We start from the raw sequence: 27,855 nt of genomic DNA, 5'->3' as shown, positions 1-27,855 counted from the left end.
AATAAAGGTTCAAACAAATAGCAATTAAAGTAATTAATAGTCACTAAACTGACTATGCAAGAAATACTAAATATTTTTCTATGAAAAACAAATAAATTCCACTCAGAAGTAGGAGAACACTTAATAAACCAAAAGCAAGATGTGAGAAAGGACATTAATAATAGTGTCCCAAGAATAAAACTGCTTTACTTGTTTTATTTTTTGTTTTTGTGTTTTGGGCCATACTCACTCTGTTCAGGACTTGCTCTTAGCTCTGAACTCAGGGATTGCTCCTGGTGAGACTCAGGGGGCCATGGGGGGCTGAGAATCAAATCTAGATAGGCTGCGTGCAAAGCAAATGGAACTTGATCACTACACAACAAGAAGATATCAAAGTTTATAGAAGTAAAACAAAAAAAAACAAAAACAAAATGCAAGAATACTCAAAATCCGTTTAGAAAAATTGCAAAATAATTCTATTCTGCTACTTAAAGAAAGTTCTCAATGATAAATGCACACTCAAAGAATTAAAATGGAAAACAGGCAAATCCCAAGCTGGAAAATGGTAGGGATGACCATTTTTATGGTAGACAAAATAGATTTCAAACTGGAAAAAAGGTATTAAGGGACAGAGATGAATAATAGTAGTATAATATAAAGGATGAATTCATCAAAAGGACTTAACACATATTAACATATGCTCCAAATCAAGAGGCACCAAAGTTTATAAAGTAACTACTAATAGATCTGAAGAGCACATCAACAACAGCATAGTAGTAGAGAGATTTTAAAATTCTCACTACTAGACAGATCAACCAGACAGAAAATCAATAAGGAAACAACAATCTTAAATGAGAAGCAAGTATAACTGATTGTGGGCCTGGAAATGGGAACAGCAGTTAGGGAATATGCTAGTATGTGCTTCAGCTGTGTTCAATTTGGGGCACAGTAGAGTCCACTGAAACTTACCAGGTACAGTCCTGAAGACCTCCCAAAGCAGCCCTGCCTGTGTCTTGGCCACCTTGAGTACCACCAGGGTGATTCATGTATCTCTGGCATTGCAGGGCCCAATAGCATGGAATCCTCAGGCCCTTCCACTGCATCATTTCCTGCTTGGCTGAGAATCACTGGTGGGACCCCTGGAACTCATTAACGTTCTCAAAAAGTTAAGCAAGGGCTGGAGAAATAGTACAGTGGATAGGGCGTTTGCCTTGCATGCGTCTGACCCGGGTTTAATCCCTGGCATCCTACATGGTCCCCTGAGAACCACCAAGAGTAAATCCTGTGTGCAAAGTCAGGAGGAACCTCTGAGCATCACCTGGTGTGACCCCAAAAAAGCAAACCAAAAAACCCCCCCAAAAACACCAGTTTGATTTCTATTATAGCAGTACTCCTACATTTATTTTTTAAAAATTTAGGCAAAATTACCATCTGAGGGCTGGAGAGATAGCACAGCGGGTAGGGCATTTGCCTTGCACGCAGCCAACCCGGATTCAATTCCCAGCATCCCATATAGTCGCCTGAGCACCACCAGGAATAATTCCTGAGTGCAGAGCCAGGAGTAGGCCCTATGCATCACTGGGTGTGACCCAAAAAGAAAAAAAAATTACGATGTGAAGTATCTAGCAAGTTCTCTCCTAGAGGTATGTGCGCATACAAGCAGGTCACACAAAAACTTTACAATGTTCAAGGCAATGCTGGTCACAAGATTCAAAAGGTAGGTATGGCTCAGATAAATAAGTATATGTGTCATATCCCTTAGGTAGAAAACTATTCAGCCATAGAAATGAATGATATGCTACATAGAAATGAATGATACATGCTACAATATTGAGAGAGACTGATCCGGAAAACATCATGCAACGTGAAATACATATACTAGATATATACTAGGTCACATATTGCATATTTCCATTTATATTAAATTCCAGAAAAGAAAAATCCATAGATAGAGAAAGACTTTTTTTGTGGTTGCTAAGGGCTGGTAGAAGAGGAAGGACTGCTTTACTGGCACCAGGTTTTTCTTTGGAGGGTAGTGACTCAAATATTTTGGAACTTGATAGGAGTTATAGTTGTACAACATTGTGAATGTCCTAAATGTCACTGAATTGTACATTTTTAAATGATTCACTTTATGTTATGGCTATTTTATCTCCATCCTGTGACTTAGAATATACAATGGCCATTGATAGGGATTTTTTTTATAAAACGTAAATTTTACTGACATATTTTCAGCATCTTTATTCAATGATAATCAGATTAGAAACCAAAATTTAAGACTGGAAAAAAGAATGTTACAGAATTTTGAAAGTACAAAAGAGAATGAAGAAATAAATGAGTAAATGAAGAGTAAATGAAGCCAGGAGAGAATAGGGGTCAGAGAAACAAAAAAAGAAAGAAGAGAAAGAACTGACGTGAAATGAGAAAAAAATATGAGGGGTGCAGTAGTTGGAACTCTGTTTCCAACATTTCAAAAGCCTACTAAAAAGTCTGCTTTCAGGGTGCTGTGGAAGTGGGGGAAGGTGTAGGAAGGAGTATAGGTGTTTTTTGATATTCAGTCCCATCAATAATCAAAGGATGGGGGGGGGGCGGGGGGGGGCGGGGGGATCCTGAAGGATAGAACAGGAAGTTAGTCGCTTGACTTGCACAAAGCAGACAGGTTAGAACCCCCGGCACCCTATATTGTTGCCCATCCCTCATACTGTCAGGGTTCACTTCTGTATCCAGAGCTAGGAATAGCCTCTCAGCGTCTAGAGTGTGACTAAAACCCTACCACCATTTCCCCACCCAAAGCCAAAGAGGAAATTTTGCCATTGATGTCACCTTTTTCTGTTACTGAGAAACCCCTCCCCACCCCGCCCAAAGGCCTTGATTATGCAATGAGATGTTTATTCCTAGCATCATTACCGCCAGTTTGGTTGTATGACACCGGAGGAAGGCAGAGAAAGGAGAGCAACCAGTCCCTGAGTCAGCTCTGTGTATTACGGGGCCTTCGTCAGCCGTGGCACGGTTTGCTCACAAAAACAAAACTTGGCTAATTTCATAGAAAGAAAATGTAATGGATTGCTGCTTTCAATTGCATGCCTTCAGCTACTACTGACTTAAGCTTTGGCAGGGGCACTTCATTCTTTTCCCTTGCGTTTCTCTTCTGCTCTTTAGCCCTTGGCTTCTTTGAGATGCTCATCCATTTGAATAAAAATGTGGATCACGCTTTCACATCCCAACATCCCCCACCCCCACCTCCCTCTGGTCCTTTATCTCCTTATTTTGATTACGGGGTGCTGAGGGGGTGGGGGCAGGGAGAGAACACGTCTGCCGTTGCTTTTCCTTCCCGGAGTCCACCCGATTGCGTTCTGCCCACCCTAGAATAACCAAGTATAATAAGGCAGGGCAGATTAATTTTTCTAACGGTGAGCAGTGTTCACTTCGGGCAAACCGTCTCTGCAAACTTTGGTCTGCAGTGGCCACTAGGTTTTGCCAAGAGTCCCGCCGACGGGGGTGGGTCACGCCGTCCGCTCCCAGGGGTCCGGGGCTTCCCGGGCCCTCCCCGCCGCCGCCCGCCCGCCCGCGCCCGGGGACGCGCGCCCGTGCCCGGCCCCCGCCCGCGCCGCCGCGCCGCCCGGGAGCTGCCTGCGGTCACCGTGCGCCCGGGTGCCCGCCGCTGGGCAGAGAGGAGCGCGCGAGCCGGGCGGCCAGCCCGACCCGGCGCCCCGGGCTGGAAACTTCCGCGGGCGCCCAGCCGGGGCTCTGGCGCAGGGCCGGGACGGGAAAGGTAAGCAGGGGACCCCGGGGGCACCCCGGCTGCCGCCTGCCCGGAGCTGTCTGGCACCCCCACGCTCGGCGGCGCTGGGGGGGAAATTGACCCGCAAGGCTTCTGCCTCGGGGTCGGTGCCAGCTTCTCGCCGACGCGTGCCCCGCAGCCCGGGGGTCGCAGGGGCGCCGCACCCCGCGCTTGGAGGCTTAAGAGTCCCCCTAAGGGCCGTGCGTCTGCCGTGGAGTATCCCAGTGGAAACGGTACCCCTGGCTTTTCTCGGGGCTCCACTTTGACCCAGGCTCCCAGAGCCCCAAGAAAAGGCCGTTTCTCCTCAGTGTAGGGGGAACCCGGTGCCAGGGGCCCTGAAGTCTTGGTCTTAGCCAGGACTTTGCTGGCCGCAGAGGGCCCAGTCTGCCGCGATGGACCAACGCCTTTCGGGTCAGGCGAGAAAGCTGACCAGTTCTTTCTGTCTGGGGAATCCCAGTCCCCTTCCCCTGCCCCCCTTCCAAAAGGAGGAAGGAAAGAGAAGAGCAAAAGAAAGAAATTAGGAGCCCGATCAAATGACCTCAGCACCAAGGTCGACTACAGAGGTATAGTTTAAAGGATCTGAATTTTTGGTTAAAAAAAAATTAAAGGTACACAATCAAAATACATTCACGGGGCTATGACGAAAAAAGAAGAAATGAAAGATTTTTTTTGTTGTTTTAGCCAGGAGACATTTGCAAAGGGTGAAAAGTTCTATCTAAATAATGAATGGAAAAGTGGACTGAGAAACTTACTTTTGCACATAAATTGATTTAAAACTTCTATAATGGGACTGTCTCTTTCCCAACTTCTCCACTCTAAATCTTGTAGGAAGGTGTTTTGAATCTGCAAGCCTGCACCTTGCAATCAAGTTTTATGGCAGCCTAAAAAAACTTACAACTACTTGTTATATTAAAAGTTTCTGTGTTCTGGTATTTTCAATCTCCAAAACAATCTCCAATACTTTTCTGGTATTTTCAATCTGCCTGAATATAACAGATGTGACAATACATACTGTCCCCTGCTGTAATTGTACATATTTTGGTATTATTTTTTATTGCAATAGAAAACCAAAGTATGATAGAACGTATAATTAAAAGAAAACTGTCTTCTAGAGCTCTTGTCTAAGAAACTGTGTTGGTCTCTTAAAATGTTTGGGATTCAGATATTGATTGAAATCTAGAGTAGGACATTATCTGTCATAAATATTTTACACATTTGATCCTGGAGACTTCTGATAGTCAAATTTCTTTAATGTTACTAATGTCTCAGAATAGCTGAATCACTGTGCATTCTGTGCTTGTAAATGGTGACATTCTGTGCTACTAAATAAAAAATGGGCCATGAGAGACCAAAATCCTATACTTCTTACCACATGAGTAATAGCATTGACACGGGAGCAACTAGGCCTCTGCTTGTTTTGAAACGGTCTCCAAGAAAGATGAGGAATGGTTCTGAAGCATTTGCTGCTGTGAATTGAGTGGGACAAGTTTTAAGCAACACAGCAGGCAAGAAGTTTCAAAACTGCTTTGGAAAATATTTGTGATTTGCCAGTCAGCAAATGGCAGGTGAATCATTGTCTCTAATTCTGCTTGTTGATCAGCTGGGATGATGGGCATTAGAGAATAAGAATTTGCTTGCAGTTCATGGAAGAGTAGCTTACATTCTTTGGGTTTTTGAAAGGGAAAAGGAAAATGTTTTCCCTTTTATCATTATAAACAATGTGAAAGTCACCATAGGTATTTGTTAAATTGCTAATTTCTAAGTTAAGTAAATAATCACAAGTTGCTCACTTAAAGTTCCTGTAACAGTGCTGGGGTCTCTTCCAACTCACAGACCTGAAATGAGATCTCATTTATGTATTCTTCAACAGAAATAATAATAAACTCTCATGAGTTGCTCACAAGTTTTGAAATTGGGGTTAAGTTCCAGAGGGACAGCAACTGCCCGAGCCTAGGGATGGTTCTGGGTGTCCCTGAGTCTCATTCCACCACAATGCTGCCTTACTAGCAGGTCAATGAGTTAACCCCAAGGTAGGTCAGTTCATGTAAGCTGGTGCCTGGGACAGAGTCAGAACACAGCTAGACTTAGTATTCCCCAAGAAAGATGTGTGCTTGCTCAACAAACTGTAGAATGAATAGTAGGTTGTAGTTCTTGCTTTTCATTTCAAAAGCTTCAAAAGCAAAACCTTGATAACTGTCGAATCTGGGCTATGGGCATATGATAATTGTTTATCTTTTATGTATAATTATATCTGTAATTACATATAGTTTCTCTGTTCTTTGTGTTTAAAATCATAAAAAAAATTATGTGAGCCTAAAATATGAAGGAAATATTTTAAATCCTGTGCCTTGTTTTCATTTGCATTACGGGGTTGCACTAAGGAGTTGGGTCATAATTGATTGTGCTCATGGCTTCCTCTTGACTCTGTGCTCCAGGATCACTCTTGGTAATGCTTAGGGGAACCACAAGTTGTGCCAGAGATTTGAACCAGAATCTTTCTTTTGCAAAGCAAGTTCCTTAACCACTGTATATCTCTTTGACTCTTGCATTTAAAAAAATCATTCAATATGGTCTCAAAGGATAAACATATATAGAGTGTATTGAGAATAATCTGCAGTGATATTTCATTTTAATGAAGTTTTATTACAAAATATATTTCAAAATATAACAGTCTTGATGATTGTTAATTCTACTGGGGAGTTTCATAGATTTTTAATCTGTTCTTTGAAATCACATTTAAATTTTTCAAATTTCATCTTATTTTATAAAATCATTATAAAATATTTAGATAGTACAGACATATACAAAGAAAAAGGTAAAAATATCTTTCCACTGTCTAAAAAGGAAAACTTCTTAGCATTAAGTGAAGATAATTCCTTAAGTCTTTCTTTGCATTTACACAAGTAGAAGAATGTAGAACATTAGTATGTGATGTGCTGCTATGTGACTTAGATAAAGTTTGGGTATTTCTTATTTTTGTTTGTGATCATTAGCAGTTGTTCTAAAAAATAAGCTAGTTTGCTTTATTTTTTGACGGGGGCAAAGGGCCACCCCAGAGGTGCTCAGGGGCCTCCACGGCTATATGTGGCAATGGTTGGGAGACCACGGAAGCCAGAACTGAACCCAGGTCAGGGACAAACTGGGCATGCATCCAAGCCACTGTACTATCTTCAGTCTGCATTCTTATTTTTAAGATTTTAAACTATTAAAGTATATTGTTTCTTTTTTAGTTGTAGTATTAAGAAACCAACTTTCAATGACTATCAAGTAACAAAAGTTTATTTTCCTAAGAAATGTATTTTTATCTACTTAAAGTAATGCCGTATTTTGAAACTGGCCTTAAATAGTGCCAACATTTGAACATCGCTGAAGTGCAAGCTTCGTGAAGGGAGGAATTTATTGTATTATTGTGTCTATTAATTTAAATATTGAACATTTGAAATTTAACCATGCAGTTACACTATTATGCTTATTTTGAAAGTGTTATTCCAATTCAATTTATGTATTAGGGAACAGTTTGAGCTTAATTCACAATTAGCATTTGCCTATTCAGTCAGAAACACCAGGTGAATGCATTAAACTGCCTCTAGTTGATCTGGGCTACATAGGAATACACAAAATGCAAATACACATTTTAAATATTCACCAAGTACCTTGGCTCACTGCACATTATCCTGCAATGTTGTGTTTTACTGGGCCAGAGAGAGAGAGAGAGAGTATTGTGGATGAGGCCCTTGCCTTGCACATGGCCGACACAAGTTCAATCCTCAGCACTGCACGAAGTTCCTTGAGCCCCACTAGGAGTGATCCCTGAGTACAGAGTTAGAAGTAAACCCTGTGCATCACCAGGTATGGCCCCCAAACAAAAGATTGTGTTTTGTTTTTTTTTCCACACTTATTGAATTTCTCTAAATGAAAACCTACTAATTCAGTCTCCCAAGCATGCCCCATCGTTTTGACTGAAAAAAAAAAAGCCAAATAGTGCATGCAAAAGAATAGCTTTAATATGAAGAGAAACTTGAATTAACCAAATATTTGAAAGAGTCTTTATGGTGTTTTCTGAGCAGCAGGAATAAGGGAACAATCTAAAACATGGGTCATGATAGGCAACACCACAAAAATGAAGGAAACTAAATGGCTGGAATAGTTTCAGCTACAGCAAAATCAATAGCAGCAATGCTGAAAGAAAGTGAAAAGATGAGAAGATTGTTGAGCATGTGAACTGGGAACCAAATAGTAAACAAGCTTTTCTTCCAAAGAGAAAATTTTATCTCTATGTGAACACCTTGAAAGGAAATCAATCATCTTGAAAGGAATAGTCACAGCCTGCTAAAGTGTTCCTTTGAGCAGGAGTAGTGGTGGTTTTGTTTAGTGGCTTCAAACACTGCTGGCTATTGTCTATATGTTAATTGAACAGGAAGTAAATGGGAAAGGTTATAGCCAAATAGAAGGCACAAGTGAATTTAGAAGATGTTTTCCAGGATTATACTCTAACTTAAGTAAATACAGAAAAACTAAGTTCATTTGCCTTGTTTGGTCATTTGGTAAACTTAGTGTATCAAATTTTTATTTACAGTAGGAAGAAACACAGTTTAAAGATCCACAAATCCATCTTCTCCTGCATTTTAATCAGGAATCTCAGATGAGCTTACTGCCTGACATGAGAGCAACTGATCAAAAGTGAATGGCTACCTGTTTGTGCCTTTATCCTTTCCCAGGATCTGGAGAAGTCAGGACTAGAAGCCCAGTATGGGGATTATGTATCTAAAGCAGGGGTGAGGAACATAAAGCAATCAAACTGCAAGTTTAAGAAAGTAGTTTCCAGGGCTGGGGCGAAAGTACAGCGGGGAGGGCGTTTGCTTTGCACGCAGCCAACCTGGGTTCAATCCCCGGCATCCCATATGGCTCCCCGAGCACCTCCAGGAGTAACCCTTGAGCATCACCAGGTGTTCCCCCCCTCCAAAAAAAAAAAAGGTTTCCTTGAGAAAGAAGCTTGGTTCAAAATGGAGTAGAGAGTGATGAGCGATTCAGCTAGTGGGAACTTCCCTCCTGTATACTCTGGCTGGAAAGCTTACTGGTTCTTGAAAGATATTTAAGTTTATTGAATCTAAGAGAGAAGAAGGTAAGGATGTATGGATTTATTCTTGCAAATCCAGATATTAGATTCATACTGTACATTAAGCAGTATATTGCAATGGTTAAAAGAACATATATTGAAGCCAAGGATATGGTTCAAATGGTAGAGCACAAATAATTGCATGTGTGAGTCCCTGGTTTTAATGGTACCAAGAACTTACCTAGTACCATCTGGAATGACCTCTAAACCCCCAAGGACTGCAAAGAGTGCCCATTCTCCATCAAAAGACCATAAACTCTCCTGCCTAAGACTGAATCTGTATTCTATTATTTTTGTATCCTTAGGAAACCAACTTAACAACTCTAAGCCTTACTTTTCTCATATATGAAATAGAGACAATGAAACAACCTACATAAAAAAGTTGTGACACTACTTAACATATTTAACATGATTTAAAGTTCTTAGAAATGTACCTGCCACATATTAAGTACTTAGTAAATCCTGGGAGTTAATGTGACAGGTAGTAGTAATAATAAGATTACTACTATCTGAGAGTTGGGATGACACCAGGCCAAGAGTGATAGTATGGCATGTAGGGTGTCTTACACACAACCAACCCAGATTTGATTCCTAGCATCCATATGATCTCGTAAGCATTACCAGGATCTCTGAGCATAGTAGAAGGAGTAAGCCCTGAGCACAGCCAAATATGCTCCCAAAACAAAACAAAAGATGACACCTAGATATTTTATTAATTTCCCATTGCTTAAATCATCTAAATTTGTTTGTGTTACTTCTTAACCAGAAGAATTCAAGAATCATTTGTTTTGAATCTCTATGGGCTGTATTTTGAGTGTTAAAACACTGCTAAAACATTAAGTGTTTGTTCTATCTGTATGCCTTAATTATTATACAAAGAACTGACTGAGCTGAAAGTCAACCAAAGAAACATGGTATTCCAGGAATTTTGGAAAGTGTATGAATCACATAATTTTTCTGGAAATGGCCCATGTGTTCAATTGCTTAGTATTGGGGCCACCTGGCTCCATCAGAGGAAAACATAAAGTAGTCCTGGGAACTACTGTGAATTAAATGTAATTCCCAGGGCACTCTATTGTATCCTGTTTTACAGAACTATTGAGGAACTGTTCTCATCTAATTTTCCTGATCTAAATCGAGCAAAGATTGAGTGTCTCCTGTCCCACAAACCCGTGTTCCAAGTTCATCATAGAATATAGCTGACTAAATCAATGAATAAAACCCTGTGGCTAGTCCTCAAGTTTTATTGCTCTGTAAAAAATCACCACAAACTTAGTGACTTCAAATGACACACATTTATTATCGTGACTTTGCGGGTCAAGACTCTCAACACAGCCTGAGCTGGATCCTCTGCTCAGGCTTCACACACTGGCAATCAAGGTGTCAATCTACTGAGGACTTGTCATTTGGGGCCCAGGATCTTTCAAATGTTTCAAGGGATTGGCAGGTTCGACCCCCTGTAGTATTGGACTGAGGTTGGCATTATTATGGGAACTATATTGTGCAGGGTATGGGGCTATTTATTTTTTTGAGGCCAGGAGGGGTTGTTTTGAGTTTTGGTTTTGGGTCAGACCCAGCAGTGCTCAGGGTTTTTTTTTTCTGGCTCTGTTCTCAGGAGGGACCTATAATGCTGGGAATTGAAACAAGGTTGGTTGCATGCAAGGGGAGTGCCTTAACCCCTGTTCTATCTCTCCAACCAGGGAATTTCTGTAAGCTCCTGAGTCCTTTTCCTATGACCCCCTAAGACCCATCGCAGCAGGCTGATGATGGCTTTCTTTCAGGACAGTAGGAAAGTGTATTCCTGATTTCCATTCTGTCTCTAGATAATGTTACCTAATGAAGAGTACTATGTGTTCCATCCTGTAAACAGATTATGCTCACACTCAGGGGAAAGGGATTCTCCGGGCCAATAGGGCAGGAACTTTGGGGACCATCTTAAACTTCTGTCTATGCTTGTTTATGACAACGTGAGAATTCATATATGGCTGAGGATAATCAAGTGTGACTTTAGCTGAGATAGGGGAATCAGGAAATTCCAACACAGCCTGTAGACATGTCCCATACTATCCATGTCTTTATTTTTTAAGGCACCATGGCTTACAAAGCTTTCAATAACAGTTTTGGATAGCCAATGCTCCAACTCCAAACTTACCACCAGTTTCAGTATCCCTCCATCAATGACCCACGTTTACTACCAGTTTCAATATCCCCCCATCAATGACCCAAGTTTCTCTCTCTCTCCCCACCTGGCCTCCTTACCAAACCACTGAATTTTCCAGGGCCTTGGATCAATGTTCATATGTTATTTCCAGTTCATCTTCTCATCCCCACTGCCCAACCCCTTCTCCTTACTTGGCTTTCTCATTTATATAATCCAGGGTCAAGGGTTTTCCATTATGTGATACCTTCTGTTCCCTTGTCCTGTCACTATGTATATCCAAGATGAGGGGGAACATCCAGTATTTGCCCTTTTCCCTCTGCCTTACTTCACTTAACCTGATACTCTCCAGTGCCAGCCATATGGTAGTAAACTACATTGTTTCATCTTTGCCTTTGACTGCATAGTATGCCATTATGTCTATATACCACAACTTCTTTATTCATTAATTTGTCATTGGTGTAATGCCCATAAGCCATAAGGAAAACCCAAATCTTCCTTGAGGAGAAACATCAAGTCTAGTCCAGCCAAAGAAACTAGCAGAGTATGAAGAAATTGGAGTATTATGACAAGCAAAGGCCGGTCAGTACACTCTATAGCATATAGGTCATCAAATACAATCATCGGTTCAAACACTATAAGCTTATCCATTTGGGATTTCCAAAGTATTCTCTGAGTTACCAGCAAAAATATGAAATGAGAAAATGAAACCCTGTAATATAATTGCTAAGGGAAAATTAGAGCCTTTCTTGGTAGCCAATCATGGCATTGGCCATGTAGGCAGAAACCAGATGGAAACTCTATGCCTTGGATAACATCAGACTGACTATAGAATATGAATATTATAGCCAGCATCATTTACATTTTTATCAACTTTCTGTTCTTAATCTTAGATAATTCTTCCATATTTATACACTTTCGTATTATACATATGGCACTGTTTGCACTGCATCCTGCCAAGTCTTCTCATTTCCTTTCTCTGCTCCTTGAGACTATAGACCAGCACTGTGCAAGAGAACTCAAACACAAGCCCCATATGTATTTTTTCATGTTCTATTAGCAACATTAAGGAAAAAGAAGAAATGGGTGATATTAATTTTAACAATATATTATTCAATTTGGTGTAGAGTGATAGCACAGCAGGTAGGGCGTTTGCCTTGCACGCGGCCAACCTGGTCAGCCCAGGTTTGATTCCTCCGCCCCTCTCTGGGAGCCCAGAAAGCTACTGAGAGTATCTCGCCCGCAGGGCACAGTCTGGAAAGTTACCCGTGACATATTCGATATGCCAAACACAGTAACAACAAGTTTCACAATGGAAACATTACTGGGCCCGCTCGAACAAATCGATGAACAACGGGAGAACAGTACTACATTATTCAATTTATTGTGAGACGTTACTGGTACCACTCGAGCAAATCGATGAACAATGGGAGGGCAATGATAGTGACAGTGATTACTCAACTCAGAATTTCCAAAACATTACAATTTGTAACATGCAATCAATATAAAGCTTAGTGAAGACATTCTTATCATTGTACCAAGTCTTTGAAGTCTACTGTGTAGAACACATCCTGGTTCAGACCAGCAGCCACTTTTGAGGTTGCTCAGCAGTAGACTGCACACATAAAAGGTTGCCCTGAGGACAGCATAATTCTAGAGTTCTTCATTTCACTTACATCCTTCTCTCTCTGTGTCCTTACTTTCTAGACAACTTTGCCAACCCATCTTTGTCCAGAGTTGTCCTGTGCATAAGTATCCTAAATATCTCTTCTTGTCCTGCCCCTCACCTTCTGCTGTGAATTCTGTTGCTAGTTATTCATGGCTAAAACTGGGTTCCCATTCCTCTGTTTTCTTTCCTAATTTTGGATCTTTAACAATTCCAATGTCTTCAAACCTTCTCTGTTTCTGTGTCTCAAAATGCTTCTTCCTTTCATTTCTTCCTCATAGTCTGATTTTATTCACAGCTTTTTTTTTTCTAGTCCAAACCATTGATTCAGTCACCGGTCACCTCTCATTTGGGTTTCCCTACTTATTAGCCTGTTTTTCTCAAAACTGTATTCAAACACTTCAACCTGAGCATTTTTGTCCTTATCATTGAACACTTTATTTTAAACAAGGTGGCATATAGACACAGATACAAAAATGACCAGTAATTAAAATCAATAGTTTAAAAATACACATACTTGGACCTAAGGATGTGGCTCATAATATAGCACACACTTTGCATGTATGAAGTCCTGGCTTTGATCCTGGACACTGCAAATGAATAAATAAAAACGTACTCTATGTTCATGTCTTTAAATATTATTTAACTATATACTCCAACTTAGAATAAATAAATTATGATGTGTTTAAAAGTAAAAAATATACATCATGGTTTATACAACATGATGAAAGCCATGTAGGCAGATAATAAGGATTCTTAAATCTCTGAGCCTAGAGAGTGCACTTCAGACCACCCTATTAATGAAAAGATCTTCAAAATAGACACAAGCCTTGAGCTCTCCTTTGAATGAAGAGTGATAATGAAAAAAATGCCTTTCACTTTGGTAGGGCCTAAAAACAGAACTCACAAAGAGAACATGTGTCTTTTCATCTTCCTAAAAATATGGATTAAAATCTACATCCTTTTGTTCTGACATCTCTGAAGCCCACCTTTTTGTCCTGTCTCTTAACTCCATAGTTTTTAGACCGGTTTGCACATCAAAATCCTTGGATTGTTTTTGAAAAAACAAAACAAAACAAAAAAGCCAGTTCCTACGCAACACAGGCATTAAGTGAGGAAGTAAGTAATCTCTAGAGTTGGGTCCCACTGTCAAGACCTGCAGTTTTGTCACTACGCTCTGTTTTTGGTCTATGCCTAGAATAATATCCTGTTCCCTATCATATAAAGCACATAGAATTCTGTTATTTTAGAGATTAAAAAAACTTCATGTTTGTTAGTCTCGGGCTGGAGTGATAGCACAGCGGTAGGGTGTTTGCCTTGCACGCAGCCAACATTGCCGACACAAGTTCGATTCCTCCGCCCCTCTCAGAGAGCCCGGCAAGCTACCGAGAGTATCTCGCCCGCACGGCAGAGCCTGGCAAGCTACCCGTGCTGTATTCGATATGCCAAACACAGTAACAACAAAGTCTCCAATGGAGACGTTACTGGGCCCGCTCGAGCAAATCGATGAACAACGGGAGGACAGTGACAGTGACAGTGACAGTGGCCCCCATACCAAAAATAAATAAATGAAATTAAGAAAATAAATAAATAAAAAGAAGTGATGATAGGCCACTTTTGGGTAGGGTCCTAACAACTTGTTAGTCTCACTACTTTACCCAGTAAAACCAATCAAGGAGGTTGAAATCACATAGTTGTTGAGTATCATGCCTAAGACTGGAAGGCCCCCTGAATATATCATCATGGAGCAGAAGGATGCTAATACCTGCACAACAATCCGTGGACAAACAATTCAAGACCAAAGAACGCTACACTAAGTAATCAGCCTGGAAGGACAGTCAGTGTTCAGCCAGGAGTGGATAAAACGAGACAACAGGCAAGGATAATCCAGATTATTAAGGACTACATAAAGTAATGTTTCTTAACCTTTCATATGCTCAAGAATCTACGAGGATTGGGAGCTGGAGCTATAGTACAGTGGGTAAGAAATTTGTTTTGCATTTTACGGACCCAGGTTTGATCCCCAGCATCTCTTGGTACCCCAAGCTAGTCAGGAGTGAGCCCTGAGCATAAAGTCAGAAGTAAGCCTTGAGCACTGCCAGTGTGGCCCCCAAAACAAAACAAAGAAAAAAAAAGAATCAGCTGGGATGATTCTTAGAAATGTGCCCTTAGGCTTCCTTTCCTGGTACAGTAATTTGAGTTAGGGACAGAGAAGGGGCATTTCTACAGGCCTCTCGGGGGCTCTGTGGTAAGCGGTTGAGAATACCTACTGGGAGCACTAACCATAAAGGCAGAAGGTGTTTGTTGTCTCCCAATAGCTGAGTTCTTGGTCTTTGGGTTGGTATAGCTGAAGTGATAATACAACAGGTAGGGCATTTGCCTTACACACTGCTGACCTGGCATCTCATGTGATCCCCAAAAGCACAGAGCCAGCAATAAACCCTGAGCACCACTGAGTGTGGCCCCCAAACAAAACAAACAAAAAAAGAAATGGGTTGTTTATAAGCCTATACCTACCAAGAGGAGAATTCACAAGATAAAGATTGGCAGGTCACTTTTATAGAAAGTAGTCCATCTAGAATTTATCATTTAAAGAGGGAGAGCAACCAAAATTAACCATTTGCACTTCTGTGTTTGATTGCATCCTTAAAGGAAGGCTTTTTATTTTTTACAATTTCTCATTTCTTATTTCTCTTTTCTTTTTAAAAAAAATTGAATCACCATGAGATACACAGTTACAAGATTGTTCATGATTGAGTTTCAGTCATACAATGTTCCAATACCCATCGTTTCACTAGTGTCCATTTCCTACCACCAATGTCCCCAGTTTCCCTCCCGCCACTCTCTACCTGCCACCCCTGCCCCCACCAGTCTGCCTCTAGGGCAGGCACTTCTCTTTTTTTTCTCTTTCTCTCTTTCACTCCTCTTTCCTTCTAGGTTTTTAAAATCTGGTCTCCCAAATGACTCAGCTTTGTAGCACACGATTTACAAAGACAGTGGTAATATTTCTATATTATTTACAAATTTGCCAAGATTTTTAAATGAAAATGTTCTCATTTGACCCTCCTAGTACCTTTAAAGTGGAGAAAATAGGGGATATTACATCCTCTTTACTGATGAATAAACAAGCCTGGTTCATTTAAGTAGCAGGGAGGAAACGAAAGCCTACATTTTCTAAAACCTGGCACCGTGGAAGCAGAATGATGTGGTTTAGAATAGAGTCAGGCAGACTAGATGAAATCCTAGTTCCAATATTAGCCATGTGACCTTGAACAATGTACATAGGTTCTCTGAGTTTCAAGGTCTCATGGCCAAGATGGAGATCAGTGTACCCTTTTGGGGAGTCATTGTGAAGAAGAAAAAAAATAATTTCAAAAATACGTTTGGCATGTAGTTGCTGAGTAAGTGTACCATCTCGAGAACAAGCAGAATAAGTCAGTTTAGTTGCAGCCACTGAACTTTGAAGTGTGCCTGTTAAGGTGGCAGGCACAGGTGAGTGGGGTTGGTGGTGACTGGGGCGTGGCAGCAGGAGGGAGCATGGCAATACAGGTGAAGAGAGTTGATACTGGTGGTGGGATTGGTGTTGAAATATTGTACGCCTAAACCTCAACTATCAATAACTTTGTAGATCACGGTTGTTTAATTAAAGAATTTTTTTAAACTCAGCTTAAGTCAATGATTACTTACCATATGGAACACATACCAACGTTGGGGTCTGATTCCAATTAATGAGTAGAATATTGACGGAATTTTGATCCTCTGGGTTGCCTAGCAACCCAAACCAACTCAATACCACAAGCTCCTAGAGTTGTTGTTTTTAATCAAATCAGGAATTCGACTGCATTTAAGGAGCTCAAGGTTCTAAGAAGACAAAAGGAGTTCCCAATGAATTTGGAGTTGCGCCAGACATTTTAAACCCTTGTATCCCAAAGTCTTGGCGCCTCTGTACTGAACTCTCCTGAGGTTGTGATCCTCCCCACTTCTGTTCCCTCTGATGACAGAAGATGTTCAAACATCCATTTAAGAAGCAGAGAATGGGAAGAAGGCAGAATGCTCACACCACCATCCCAGTCTACTCAGTCAACACTCTTTAGAGGCCAGAGATCACACACACACACACACACACACACACACACACACACACACACACACACACACTGGCTTTTACCCTTTAAGAATGTTAGATCCCAGAAGAGGAAAATAGTCACTGCTTAACAATAGCAAATTATTTAATGGGGACTTTCTATGCCTATGTATGTCTCTGGCTGGATGCTAGTATTACAGGGTTGAACAGAACTAACGGATGTAACAGGTCTTAAATATCCACTATTAGAATTATTCTTTTCCTGTCACTCTAGTCCTGGCAGGCTTTCTCACTTCGGTCTTCCAGCCCATTAATATCATATTAACAGGCAGGCGTGAAGCTGAGCAGAGGGGGACGTGCCTACAGTGTGACTCGCTGCCTTTTTCACCTTTTTCACCTAAAGAAAGTGACTTGCCTCACTTTCACCCTGCTTTTCTCATCAGTAGGTGTCCAACCCTGATGCTTTAGATGCTGCTTACCTCATAGCAATAAGCGTCCTGCTATGAGACAATAAGCATGTAAGTTCTGATTGGAATGATGTAACTTCTGAACTAAGCCTTCATCAGTTTGCCACTGAGTTTCTATCACATTTACTGAGCATCCTCCTGTCTTCCTTTACAACTCCCTTTACCTTTCTAACTCGGGGACCTGCAATATCAAGAAAGGAAGGAGAAAAGGGAGAAAGGAGCAAACTTGTGGAGATTGTGTTTTCTGGCCCTTAATTTTGTCTCCATCCTTTGTATCACCTGTGCTAACTTCTTTTGCAGGAAAGATCAACATTATTGCTTAAGAAATACAATGTGGCACTTTGACACTTCAATATTTCTTTACTTGAAGACAGGACTTAAGGACTGCAGGTCTGAATTGCAGGCATTTAGTCAATGAATCATGTTCAACATTCATATGTTGCTGCTGGCCACAGCAGGGAACCAGCTATGCTCATCACCTGCCCCTGTCACTTCTTCCTCTCCTAATAAAGTCCATCTGTTTTGGTGACCAAATGAAAACACACCAAGGGGGAAAAGGTTGGGTGTGGGGTAATTTAATCAGGGTAGGACAACATGCCGGGCTGAGTAATACGGTCTCCAGGATAGGAAGGTGGTTTGGTGGCAGCTTAGTGAAACAGATTTCAGCTGGACAGGGCCGGAAGGAAGCACAGTTTCTGTCCTCATCACCTTGGGTCATGCTCCTGGAATGTCAGGTTCCCCAAGTCAAGATTTTTAAGGGAACAAGATCCCTATAAGCTTTTGAATTCCCCTTTTGAATTATCACCAACCCTTTGCATGCCCTTTCTGCATTAGCGTCATCTTAACATTTTGTGGAAGCTTATAAATTTTTAAGGAAGTTCAAACCAAGGTTCTGCACTCTCCTAGCAGGACTTTTTTAATATTGGCTTTTGTGGTTCGGCTTAGTTTCCTGAGGAATTGATTCATTTAAAATACCCTGGTTTTAAAAAGTAAAACAGCAGGGATACTGACATTTGCAGTCTGGTATTTCTGACTTCTCACTATTTATTGTATTTTTAATTTTTTTTCGTTGTGGTGAATATCCAGGAGCATGTAATTTTGTGTTTTGTTTAAAGGGGAGACACTGAACCAGTTAAGTGTGCCTGCCTGCCTTGAATCTCATCTTGCACAGTGATGGGAGAGGTGATAATTAGGGGGATGCAAAATGCTTAAAATCCATTTGAAAGCATGTTGAGAAAAATTATGGCTGCAAGTTATGAACTTACCTTACTATTTTTTCTTTTCTTTGTATTTTCTTTTTTCAGTGACTCACTTTGCTGTAGTCTTTTTATTGTTGGAGGCAGAGGCTGCTCTGGGCTCAGTGTTCAGGGTATAATGCAGTGCCAGGGATTTGGGAATTGAACCCTGGCACCCACATGCACAGCGTGCACCCCGTCCATTGAGTGATCTCTAGCCCCTGGTTGTGTTCTTCAGATTTTCTCTTGCTGTGAAAAAAATCCACTATCTAAGGTGAAAGACCTGGAATGTACACAAAATCCGCTTTTTTGTTTCCATGTCTTATCTTTTGTGATCACATTGTTGCCTCCCCATCTGTTTTAGTTTTGTTATGCTGTCTTCACCTTTGTGTGTATATTTTTCTGGGAGAAAGTTTTGTGGTATCTGATACTTTATTAACTGATGTTCTATAGTAATTTATCTCAAGAACAACACTAAATAGAGCACACGAGTTAAAGGTTTTTGTGCTATCATTGTGAATGTCCTATAGTTTTAAAAATCTATTTAGTGAACATTTTTCATTGGAGCCATTTATTGTTAAGAAATGTGGTGGTAAATGATACATATTCTCCAGCTCTGTCATTCTGGTTAATTCTCTCCTGACTCAGATCATGTATTAGCATTTTTACCATATGGCTGAAAGGGTAGAGAATATATGTGTAGAGGAACAAGTCGGTAACATTTTTGACCATCTGGTAAATAAATGTGTAAGTAGCAAGAATTTTAATATTGTTTATTTAGTTATACAGATGTAACCTTTAACCTGAAATAGCCTCTACTACAACTGAATTTTTTCTCAAATCATCACAGTTTAATTCATTAAACATTTCACATTGCCTTTAAAATAGGACCTCTAATTATGTTCTTATGTTTATTGAAAATTAAATGTTTTACTTTTAGACACTGTGGTGTGGTTTATAATATTGTTAGTGATAGGGTTTTATGCATAATGACAGGGTTTCATGTGGTTACATACCAGCACCACATTCCCAACCAGAGTGTCCACTTCCTTCCACATTGTCCAAATGTTCTTCTACTCTGACCTATGCCCCTCCCCCCATGTCTTCCCCTCCCTCCTGCACCATGTGAGCTTTCTACTGGAGACCATTTCTCAGTTTCTATAGCTTTTGGGCAGTTTTTTTCTTGATATCTCACCTCTGATAGAGATAATTTTATGTCTGTCCCTCTCCTGAGTATCTTCACTCAGCATGATACCCTCCAGACCCATCCATGTAGCAGGAAATTGCATAATTTTATCTTTCCTTACAGCCGAGAGTATTCTATTGTGTACATGTACCATAACTTCTTTATCCAGTCATCTGTTCTTAGATATGAGTTATTTCCAGATTTTTAGCTCTTGGGATTAGTGCTGCAATGAGCAAAGAAGTGTAAATATCTTTTCTGAATAGAGATTTTTGTGTCCTAGGGATAGATGTCTAAGGTAGAATTGCTGGGAAGTACAATCCTAGTTTTGTTTTTGGTTTTGGTTTTGATCTTTGGGCCACACTCAGTGGTGCTCAGGGCTTACTCCTGACTCTGTGCTCAAGGGTCATTTCTGGTAGCATTGGGTAACAACATGTGGTGCTAGATGTTGAATCAGAATTGGTAATGTGCAAGGCAAATGCCTTACCTGCTGCTATATTGCTCTGACCTCACAATTCACACTTTTTTGAGAAATGTATATGTTACTTTCTAAAAGGGATGGACCAGTTGATATTCCCATCAGTGGTGGTAAAGGTAAAGGTAAAGGCCCTCCCGTTGATCGTCGATTTGCTCGAGCGGGCCCAGTAACATCTCCATTGGAGACTTTGTTGTTACTGTGTTTGGCATATCGAATACTCTCGGTAGCTTGCCGGGCTCTCCGAGAGGGGCGGAGGAATCGAACTCGGGTCGGCCATGTTGGCCGCTTGTAAGGCGAACGCCCTACCCACTGTGCTATCGCTCCAGCCCATCAGTGGTGAATAAGAGTATTTATTGACCTTTGAAGACTCTATAATATGCTTCATTTAGGAGCCAGACGGTGCTAATCTTGCATGTCACTGACTCTGGTTTGATCCCTGACACCACATGGTCCTCTGATCAACACCACTGGTTACTCCTGAGAACAGAACCAAGAATAGTCTCGAGGTACTATTAAATGTGCTCCCGTCCCACCAAAAAAGGTAAAAATAAAATAAAGTACCTAATTTAAAATGTCTTTTCTGAATGGCCACATGATTAGACCCAGATACAGATTTGAGGACTGAAGTTCTGCTTTGCCACTGACCATGGTGTGGCCTCAGAGAAATTAATTGGACACTCTGGGCCTCACATTCTTTGTCTGAAGAATGACTGATTTATTGTCAGCAGCATCTCTCAAAGTCGCATGGTTGCAGTAGTGGCTGCGCGATTTTGAAATTCTGAAATTTCAATTCCAAATTGAATCTGGAGGGATTTCTTCACAAAACCTCCTGGGTTCCGAGATTTGTTCCTGAGTCTCTGGGATCATAACCATTAAACAGCTTGATCAGGAGCCAGAGAGGCCATTCGTGGGCAGTGACTCGTGGTCTCTTTGGGGTGGGGAGGAGAGGGCTGGCTCCATCCCCATTCCATGAGGCCCCACATGTCTCCTCACTGCAGACCCAAACCAATGGCTTCTGGCAGTTGGCGGCCACCGAGCTGCCAAGGGGAAGCAGGGGGAGGGACAGCACTCCTTCCCCCCTGAGGTGGCCAGACAACAGTAACCTACTGCACAGTCTGGACACATTTCTGCGAAAAGTCGCTGGGTTTCAAGATTTGTTTCTGAGTCTCTGGAATCATGGCCGTTGAGCAGCTTGATGAGGAGCCAGAGAGGCCATTCGTGGGCGTAAAATCCCAAATAATAATGGTGGGTGTGGTGTCGAAATGTTGAGTGTAATCAAAGTATAGAGAGAGAAATTTGGAAATCATCTGCCCCACAGGTAGGGGGAGGGTGTGAGATGGGGGCATACTGGGGGTTTTGGTGGTGGATAGTGGGCACTGGTGAAGGTATGGGTGTTTCATTGTATGACTGAGACTTAAACCCGAAGCTTTGTAACTGCTCTCATGGTGATTCAATAAATAAAATTATTTTAAAAATGGGGAAAAAAGTAAGGTGGAGTTCATGCACAATTCAATCAGCCTAATCAGTGGCTGAATAAATAGCAGTACTCCTACATAAAAAAAGAAAAAGAAAAAAAAAACAGGTGACCAGCAAGATGACCCTACTGTGCCTGGAACTCATGTACATATCAATGTAACCCAAGAAGTCCATCATATTGATTAGGAAGCAGAAATATGACCTAGGCAAGCCAAGGTGATTAGAATATCTAAGTGTGAGTACTGCAAAGGATAGAAATTTGCAACATATACCCCCCAGAGATTTGTTGTCTGTCTTTTTGAGTCTTTGTGGGAATAATTTGCATTGTGTAGAATAGTAGGCAACAAATAATATATATGAAGGAAATATATATATATATATATATTTATATACCTCTCAGAGAACCCAGCAAGCTACTGAGAGTATCCCACCCGCACAGCAGAGCCTGGAAAGCTACCTGTGGCATATTGGATATGCCAAAAACAGTAACAAGAACAGGTCTCATTCCCCTGACCCTGAAAGAGCCTCCAATATGGCAGCGTTGGGAAAGATGAGTAAGGAGAGGCTGCTAAAATCTCACAGCTACTAACGGCCTCTCTGGCTCCTGATCAAGCTGCTCAACGGCCATGATCCCAGAGACTCAGGAGAAAATCTCGAAACCCAGTGGCTTTTGGCAGAAATCCCTCCATATTTAAGTGTTAAAATTTCAGAATTTCAAAATCACATGTCCCTACTGCAGCCACGCGACATCATATGTTATTAATAACCAGCAAAAGTACACAAATTGTCTACTGTTGCCTTTTCAGCAGATCTGAGTGTTGGGGTAAAATCTCAAATGATAATGGTGGGTCTGGTGACAAAATATTGAATGTGATCAAAGTAGAGAGAGAGTAATGTGGAAATCATCTGCCCCACAGGTAGGGGAAGGGTGTGGGATGGGAGTATACTGGGGTTGTTGGTGATGGAGAATGGGCACTGGTGAAGGTACGGGTGTTTCATTGTATGACCGAGACTTAGATCCAAAAGCTTTGTAACTACTCTCCTGGTGATTCAATAAATAAAATTATAAAAAATAAAAAAAGTAAGGTGGAGTTCATGCACAATTCAATCAGCTAATCAGTGGCTGAATAAATAGCAGTTCTTCTACATTAAAAAAGAAAAAAAATAAAATCTCAGGGCTGGGACGAATGGAGGTGTTACTGGCGTCCGCTTGAATAACTTGATGAACAACAGGATGACAGTGATACAGTGATCTCTCAAAGTGTTGGCCATAGAGGGTCAAGGATGTAGCATCAAGCTCATGCGGTGAGTTCATTAAAAATTCCAACTCCTCATCTGCAGAAACAGTGAGTTTGGGAATAGTTGAGGGGTCTACATTTCAAGTTACTGTCTCACGTGATTCTGACTTGCACTGAATTGCTGAGGATGGTGGCATCTATTTCCCTTCAATGCTAGGTTGATAATTATCACATATTAAAATATTGACAATGTATTAATATTAATAAGCACAACTCTAAAATACTTTTTTTTTTTGCTTTTTGGATCACACCCTGCGATGTTCAGAGGTTACTCCTGGCTCTGCACTCAGGAATTACTCCTGCAGTGCTTGGGGAACCATATGGGATGCCAGGGATCCAACCCAGGTCGGCCGTGTACAAAGCAAATGGCTTACCTGTTGTACTATTGCTCCAGCCCCTAAAATACACTTTTTATATTATGGAACTGTAACACTTTGACACACATTTTTTTCACATTTGTTCTTAAGACCTCACCCACCTTTTGCTAAACTTGGCAGTCTCTGTGTTCAGAGATCACTTGTGGCAGTGCTTCGGAGACCTTTGTATTAGCTTTCCTGCCCTTTAAATTTTCTAACTGTGTGGAAAACAGGCTGACAGAATATGTAAGTAATGCTGCCAGTGCCACACACTTCTCAATTCTTGTTTAATTGCTTCTCTTATTTTATTTTGTTTTCTTCCACAGAAACTACAAGGTATCTATGGGGCCACATCTATACCAGCAACTCCGATGACTTGAATGAGTATGGGGTTCTTAGTTTTTCAAGATCCACATATACCGGATCCTTCTGCACAACTGCTGTGTTCAGGCTTTCTCCGGTTTTGTGAAGACTGAGCAGAAGTCTGATGATGGGAAGTCGGAAGACTTGATTTCTTGCCTCAGCAGCACCCAGCATCACCTGAAAAGTGAAGCAGAGAGTAAGCTAGCCATGGCCGAAAATTCAAGTTTATGGAAGAACTTGATAGATGAGCATCCGGTCTGCACTGGATGGAAGCAAGAGGCTGAAGGAGCCATTTATCATCTGGCCAGTATTTTATTTGTAGTAGGTTTCATGGGTGGCAGTGGATTCTACGGGCTCCTTTATGTCTTCAGTTTGCTGGGTTTGGGTTTTCTTTGTTCTGCTGTCTGGGCATGGGTAGATGTCTGTGCAGCCGACATCTTTTCCTGGAATTTTATATTGTTTGTCATCTGCTTCATGAAATTTGTCCATATTGCTTATCAAGTTCGCAGCATAACCTTTGCCCGAGAATTCCAGCTATTATACAGCTCCATTTTCCAACCTCTGGGGACATCTATGCCCATCTTCAGAATCATTGCTTTGAGCTCTGATGTGGTGACTTTGGAAAAGGAGCACTGTTATGCCATGCAGGGGAAAACCTCCATTGATAAACTCTCCTTGCTTGTTTCAGGAAGGTTTGTACTCTTGCTGCTTGCATGTTTTTTCTTCATAGTCTTATTGGTCTAAGTTTCTTCCCACTACATTTTCCCCATCTCTGAGGATCATAGTCCTTGAATGCATTTAGCACTCAAGTCTTGAGAAGGTCTTTGACATATGAGTCATGAACTCATTTAGAGTCCAAGATATCATTTTCTTGAAGCAGGAAATAATCTAAAGCCTTACTTTTTCTTTCTTAGTAATCAAATGTATTGTTTATCTGAACATGCTGTTTGTTTTCAAGCTAATCACTGCAAGTGAAGAAGAGGGTAATCGCAGCTTGTTGCCATACAAAGTAATTAGATTAGACTCTGACATGGCATTCTTTAAATGAAAGGGAACATTTAATTTCATAATGATAAATTTTTCAATAAACTCTAGTAATTACCCAATTACTAAGTTTTGAAAATATGAAGTTTGGAGAGGAAACAATAACATGATCATTCATGTATTTAGAAAAGGTTAACTATTTCATTCACCAAGATATTTACAGTGGTATTGTTTTATGTTCATCAGTGTTCTCCAACTTCATTTAAAATCTAAGTCCAGTGAAACACTTTATTAGACTATAATAGAGTATAAATGTACAGCCTGATGAATTTTCAAATGTTCTTCTGCCCAATATTCCAGCATCTTGTGTAGAAACAGCAGTATATGAATCTTGCCATTTGTCACTTATTGTAATGGATTAATCTAATATTTTGTCCTTCCAATTTTTTTTGAGAGCAAAAAAAGCGATCAGAGATCCAAAACACTGTTCCCTCCCACAGCCCTCCCTGCCTCCCCGTATTATGTTTGCTTTCTTCTTCCTTCCTGCATAAACTTTGTTCTTTGTGTTTGGGTAGGATGCGAGTGACAGTTGATGGAGAATTTCTGCATTACATTTTCCCCTTCCAGTTCCTGGATTCTCCTGAATGGGACTCCCTGAGACCCACCGAGGAAGGCACTTTTCAGGTAACGATAACCAGACCACACAGTGAGCTCCACTTCTTTTAAATAGATAAATGAAGATTGCTTCAAAATAAGAAAATAGGAGCTGGAGGGAGAGCTCAAAGGGTTCGAACAAGTGCTTCACAGGAGGCCTGAGCTCAACCCCAATGTCAATGGGATCAACCCCCAAGCACTGAGTTGTGAATAGCCCACAGCACTGCTGGGACTGAGTGTCAGCCCAAAACCCAAACAAATAAGGTAGTTGATTGAATTATTAAGAACAAACCAACAAAACATAACATGTCGGACCTCCCTGTTCTACTTAACTCTTGCTGATGAATGTCACTTCATCAGGGCAGCAAGATGAAAAATGGGCTATACATATGACAGAAAGGGCTCCATGATAAATACTCTTTCATTTTTATTTCCCTAACCACATATTTGAGAATTAAAATCTAACTCATTGATATTGAACTAGAAACTAAAATGTCTGCTATAACAGTTCTTAAAAACACCAAGAACAAAAATCATATTTAAAAAATTAGTGACTAAAAATCTTTTTATTATTGGAATATCATGATGTTGAGTAGTATTAGTATTAATGTGTTAGGGCATGCAGAATTTTTAGTGGATTCTATACAGTGGGTTTGATATTTTATGATATATTTTTTCTGTGAATTAATACCTATCGTATACATGTGCATTCAAATTCATATACATGTGAAAAATATATAACTAACTCTATTTTTTTTGGCTTTTTGGGTCACACCTGGCAATGCACAGGGGTAAGTCCTGGCTCTGCACTCAGGAATTACCCCTGGCGGTGCTCAGGGGACCATATGGGATGCTGGGAATCGAACCTGGGTTGGTCACATGCAAAGCAAACACCCTACCCCCTGTGCTATTGCTCCAGCCCCTAACTAACTCTATTTTGTACTACAAAAAATTGTGTTAGAGTTCAATGTTTGTACTCTTTAAGACTGAGTTGGAGATATTTGTCTCATTTTAATCCGTTTTATTATTTTTTAATATAAAGTATTTCTCCCTTCAATACAAAATGCAAAATATACCTAAACTTAGAAACTTAGAAAACAGATAAGTTGGAGATGGGGGTAGCACTATGATACTCATGTTGTAAATTACATATATAGTGTTTTGTAGATGGTATATCACTAGGCTTTTTAACATAAAAATTATATGTAAGTGACATTCATAAAAATTGTTGTGTAAAAAATCAGTGGCAGAATTTTCTCACTTCCTAATATTCATTTTTATGTGGTTTTATTTCTTCTAGGTTACCCTCACAGCAGAAACCGATTGTCGATATGTGTCTTGGAGAAGAAAAAAGTTATATTTGCTCTTTGCTCAGTATCGTTACATCTCCCGATTGTTTTCAGTTTTAATTGGCAATGACATTGCAGATAAACTATATGCCTTGAATGACAGGGTATATATAGGGAAAAGATACCATTATGACATTCGGTTACCCAACTTCTATCAAATGTCAAGTTCAGAAATGTCCAAATCACCCGATTGAACATTTTCAGAACTCTAAAGATTACTGTAATAAATGACATCCCAATTTGAAATTTTATAATTATATTTTTTAAAAAGATTTCTTCATTCCCCAAAGGAAAGAGCAAAATACAGAAAACTGAATGTGTTCATATTTTTATAAATCAAACTTAAAGGCACAGTATCATTGTCTGCTGTTTTACTCATCTCAACTTGGTCATTGCATATCAATTTTGCCAACTTTAATTGTATTTCTTATCGGAACAAGTGGAGGGAGGATGTATAACTACAGGCAATTGGCTCTTTTCTGTATCAGAACTGGGAGAATGAAATTTTGCATTCTCTAAAATTTTCTCAGATTTATTCAAATCTGTCATCATGCCCTATGGAGTTCAGAGTTGCTTCTCAAGAAGCAGCCGACGAGTATTCTCAGCACGCCTGGGTCACTACAGTCCACAATGACATTTCCAGAATTCACTTTTTCTACAACCTCTGGTGAAAGCTGTGTTATTGTGATATGCAGCAATTATTTATTTGAAATGTGAAGTTACTTCATATGACTATAAAGTAGAATAAATGTGAGATCATCATATATCAATCTTAAAGGCTTTTATTGTTACCAGTACTTCATCTGCTTTATCTTTGCAGGGACATATTTTCAAGAAGGCATTTAATGGAAAACATAGTTGCATAATTACTAAGTAAAAAAGAATTCCATGAGTAAACATGAAATGTGTTACACCATATTTCAACTTCACAGGTTCAGCAGAAAAGGAAAGAGCGAGTGGTTGGTCTAGACACTGAGGGTTGCAGAGTGAATACTCCCCCCAGCACACATGGGAGTCTTTATGAAGAAGAGAATAAGAATGGGACAGAGCCTCAGCCATAGACCTGAGCCCCGTCTATACAAGACTGCCTTTGAAGGTCATGCGCAGGCCACGTTCTTCAGTAGAAAGATAAATCATCAGACATTCACCAAATGCGTATGAAGCTCCAACGATGGCTCCAGGGGCTGACTTGAGCACTGCAGAGATTTTAAACAATGAAAAAGATATT

The 27,855-nt window shown here is 40.5% G+C and overlaps 1 protein-coding gene across 1 annotated transcript; it reads left to right on the top strand.

The window, feature by feature from the left end:
* The first annotated feature begins 3,575 nt into the window (after positions 1–3,575).
* On the top strand, positions 3,576–27,391 carry POPDC3 (popeye domain containing 3). Its single transcript, XM_056125146.1, has 4 exons — positions 3,576–3,751; positions 23,604–24,332; positions 25,200–25,308; positions 26,579–27,391. The coding sequence occupies exons 2-4, from the start codon at positions 23,848–23,850 to the stop codon at positions 26,819–26,821; spliced, it is 837 nt and encodes a 278-aa protein (XP_055981121.1). The 5' UTR covers positions 3,576–3,751; positions 23,604–23,847; the 3' UTR covers positions 26,822–27,391.
* The last annotated feature ends 464 nt before the right edge of the window (positions 27,392–27,855 follow it).

The sequence above is a fragment of the Sorex fumeus genome, unplaced genomic scaffold (assembly GCF_029834395.1).
Source record: "Sorex fumeus unplaced genomic scaffold, SorFum_2.1 ptg000054l, whole genome shotgun sequence".
NCBI classification, from domain to species: Eukaryota; Metazoa; Chordata; class Mammalia; order Eulipotyphla; family Soricidae; genus Sorex; species Sorex fumeus.
Note: the sequence above shows the minus strand (reverse complement) of the source record. Positions and strands in the feature narration are given on the sequence as shown.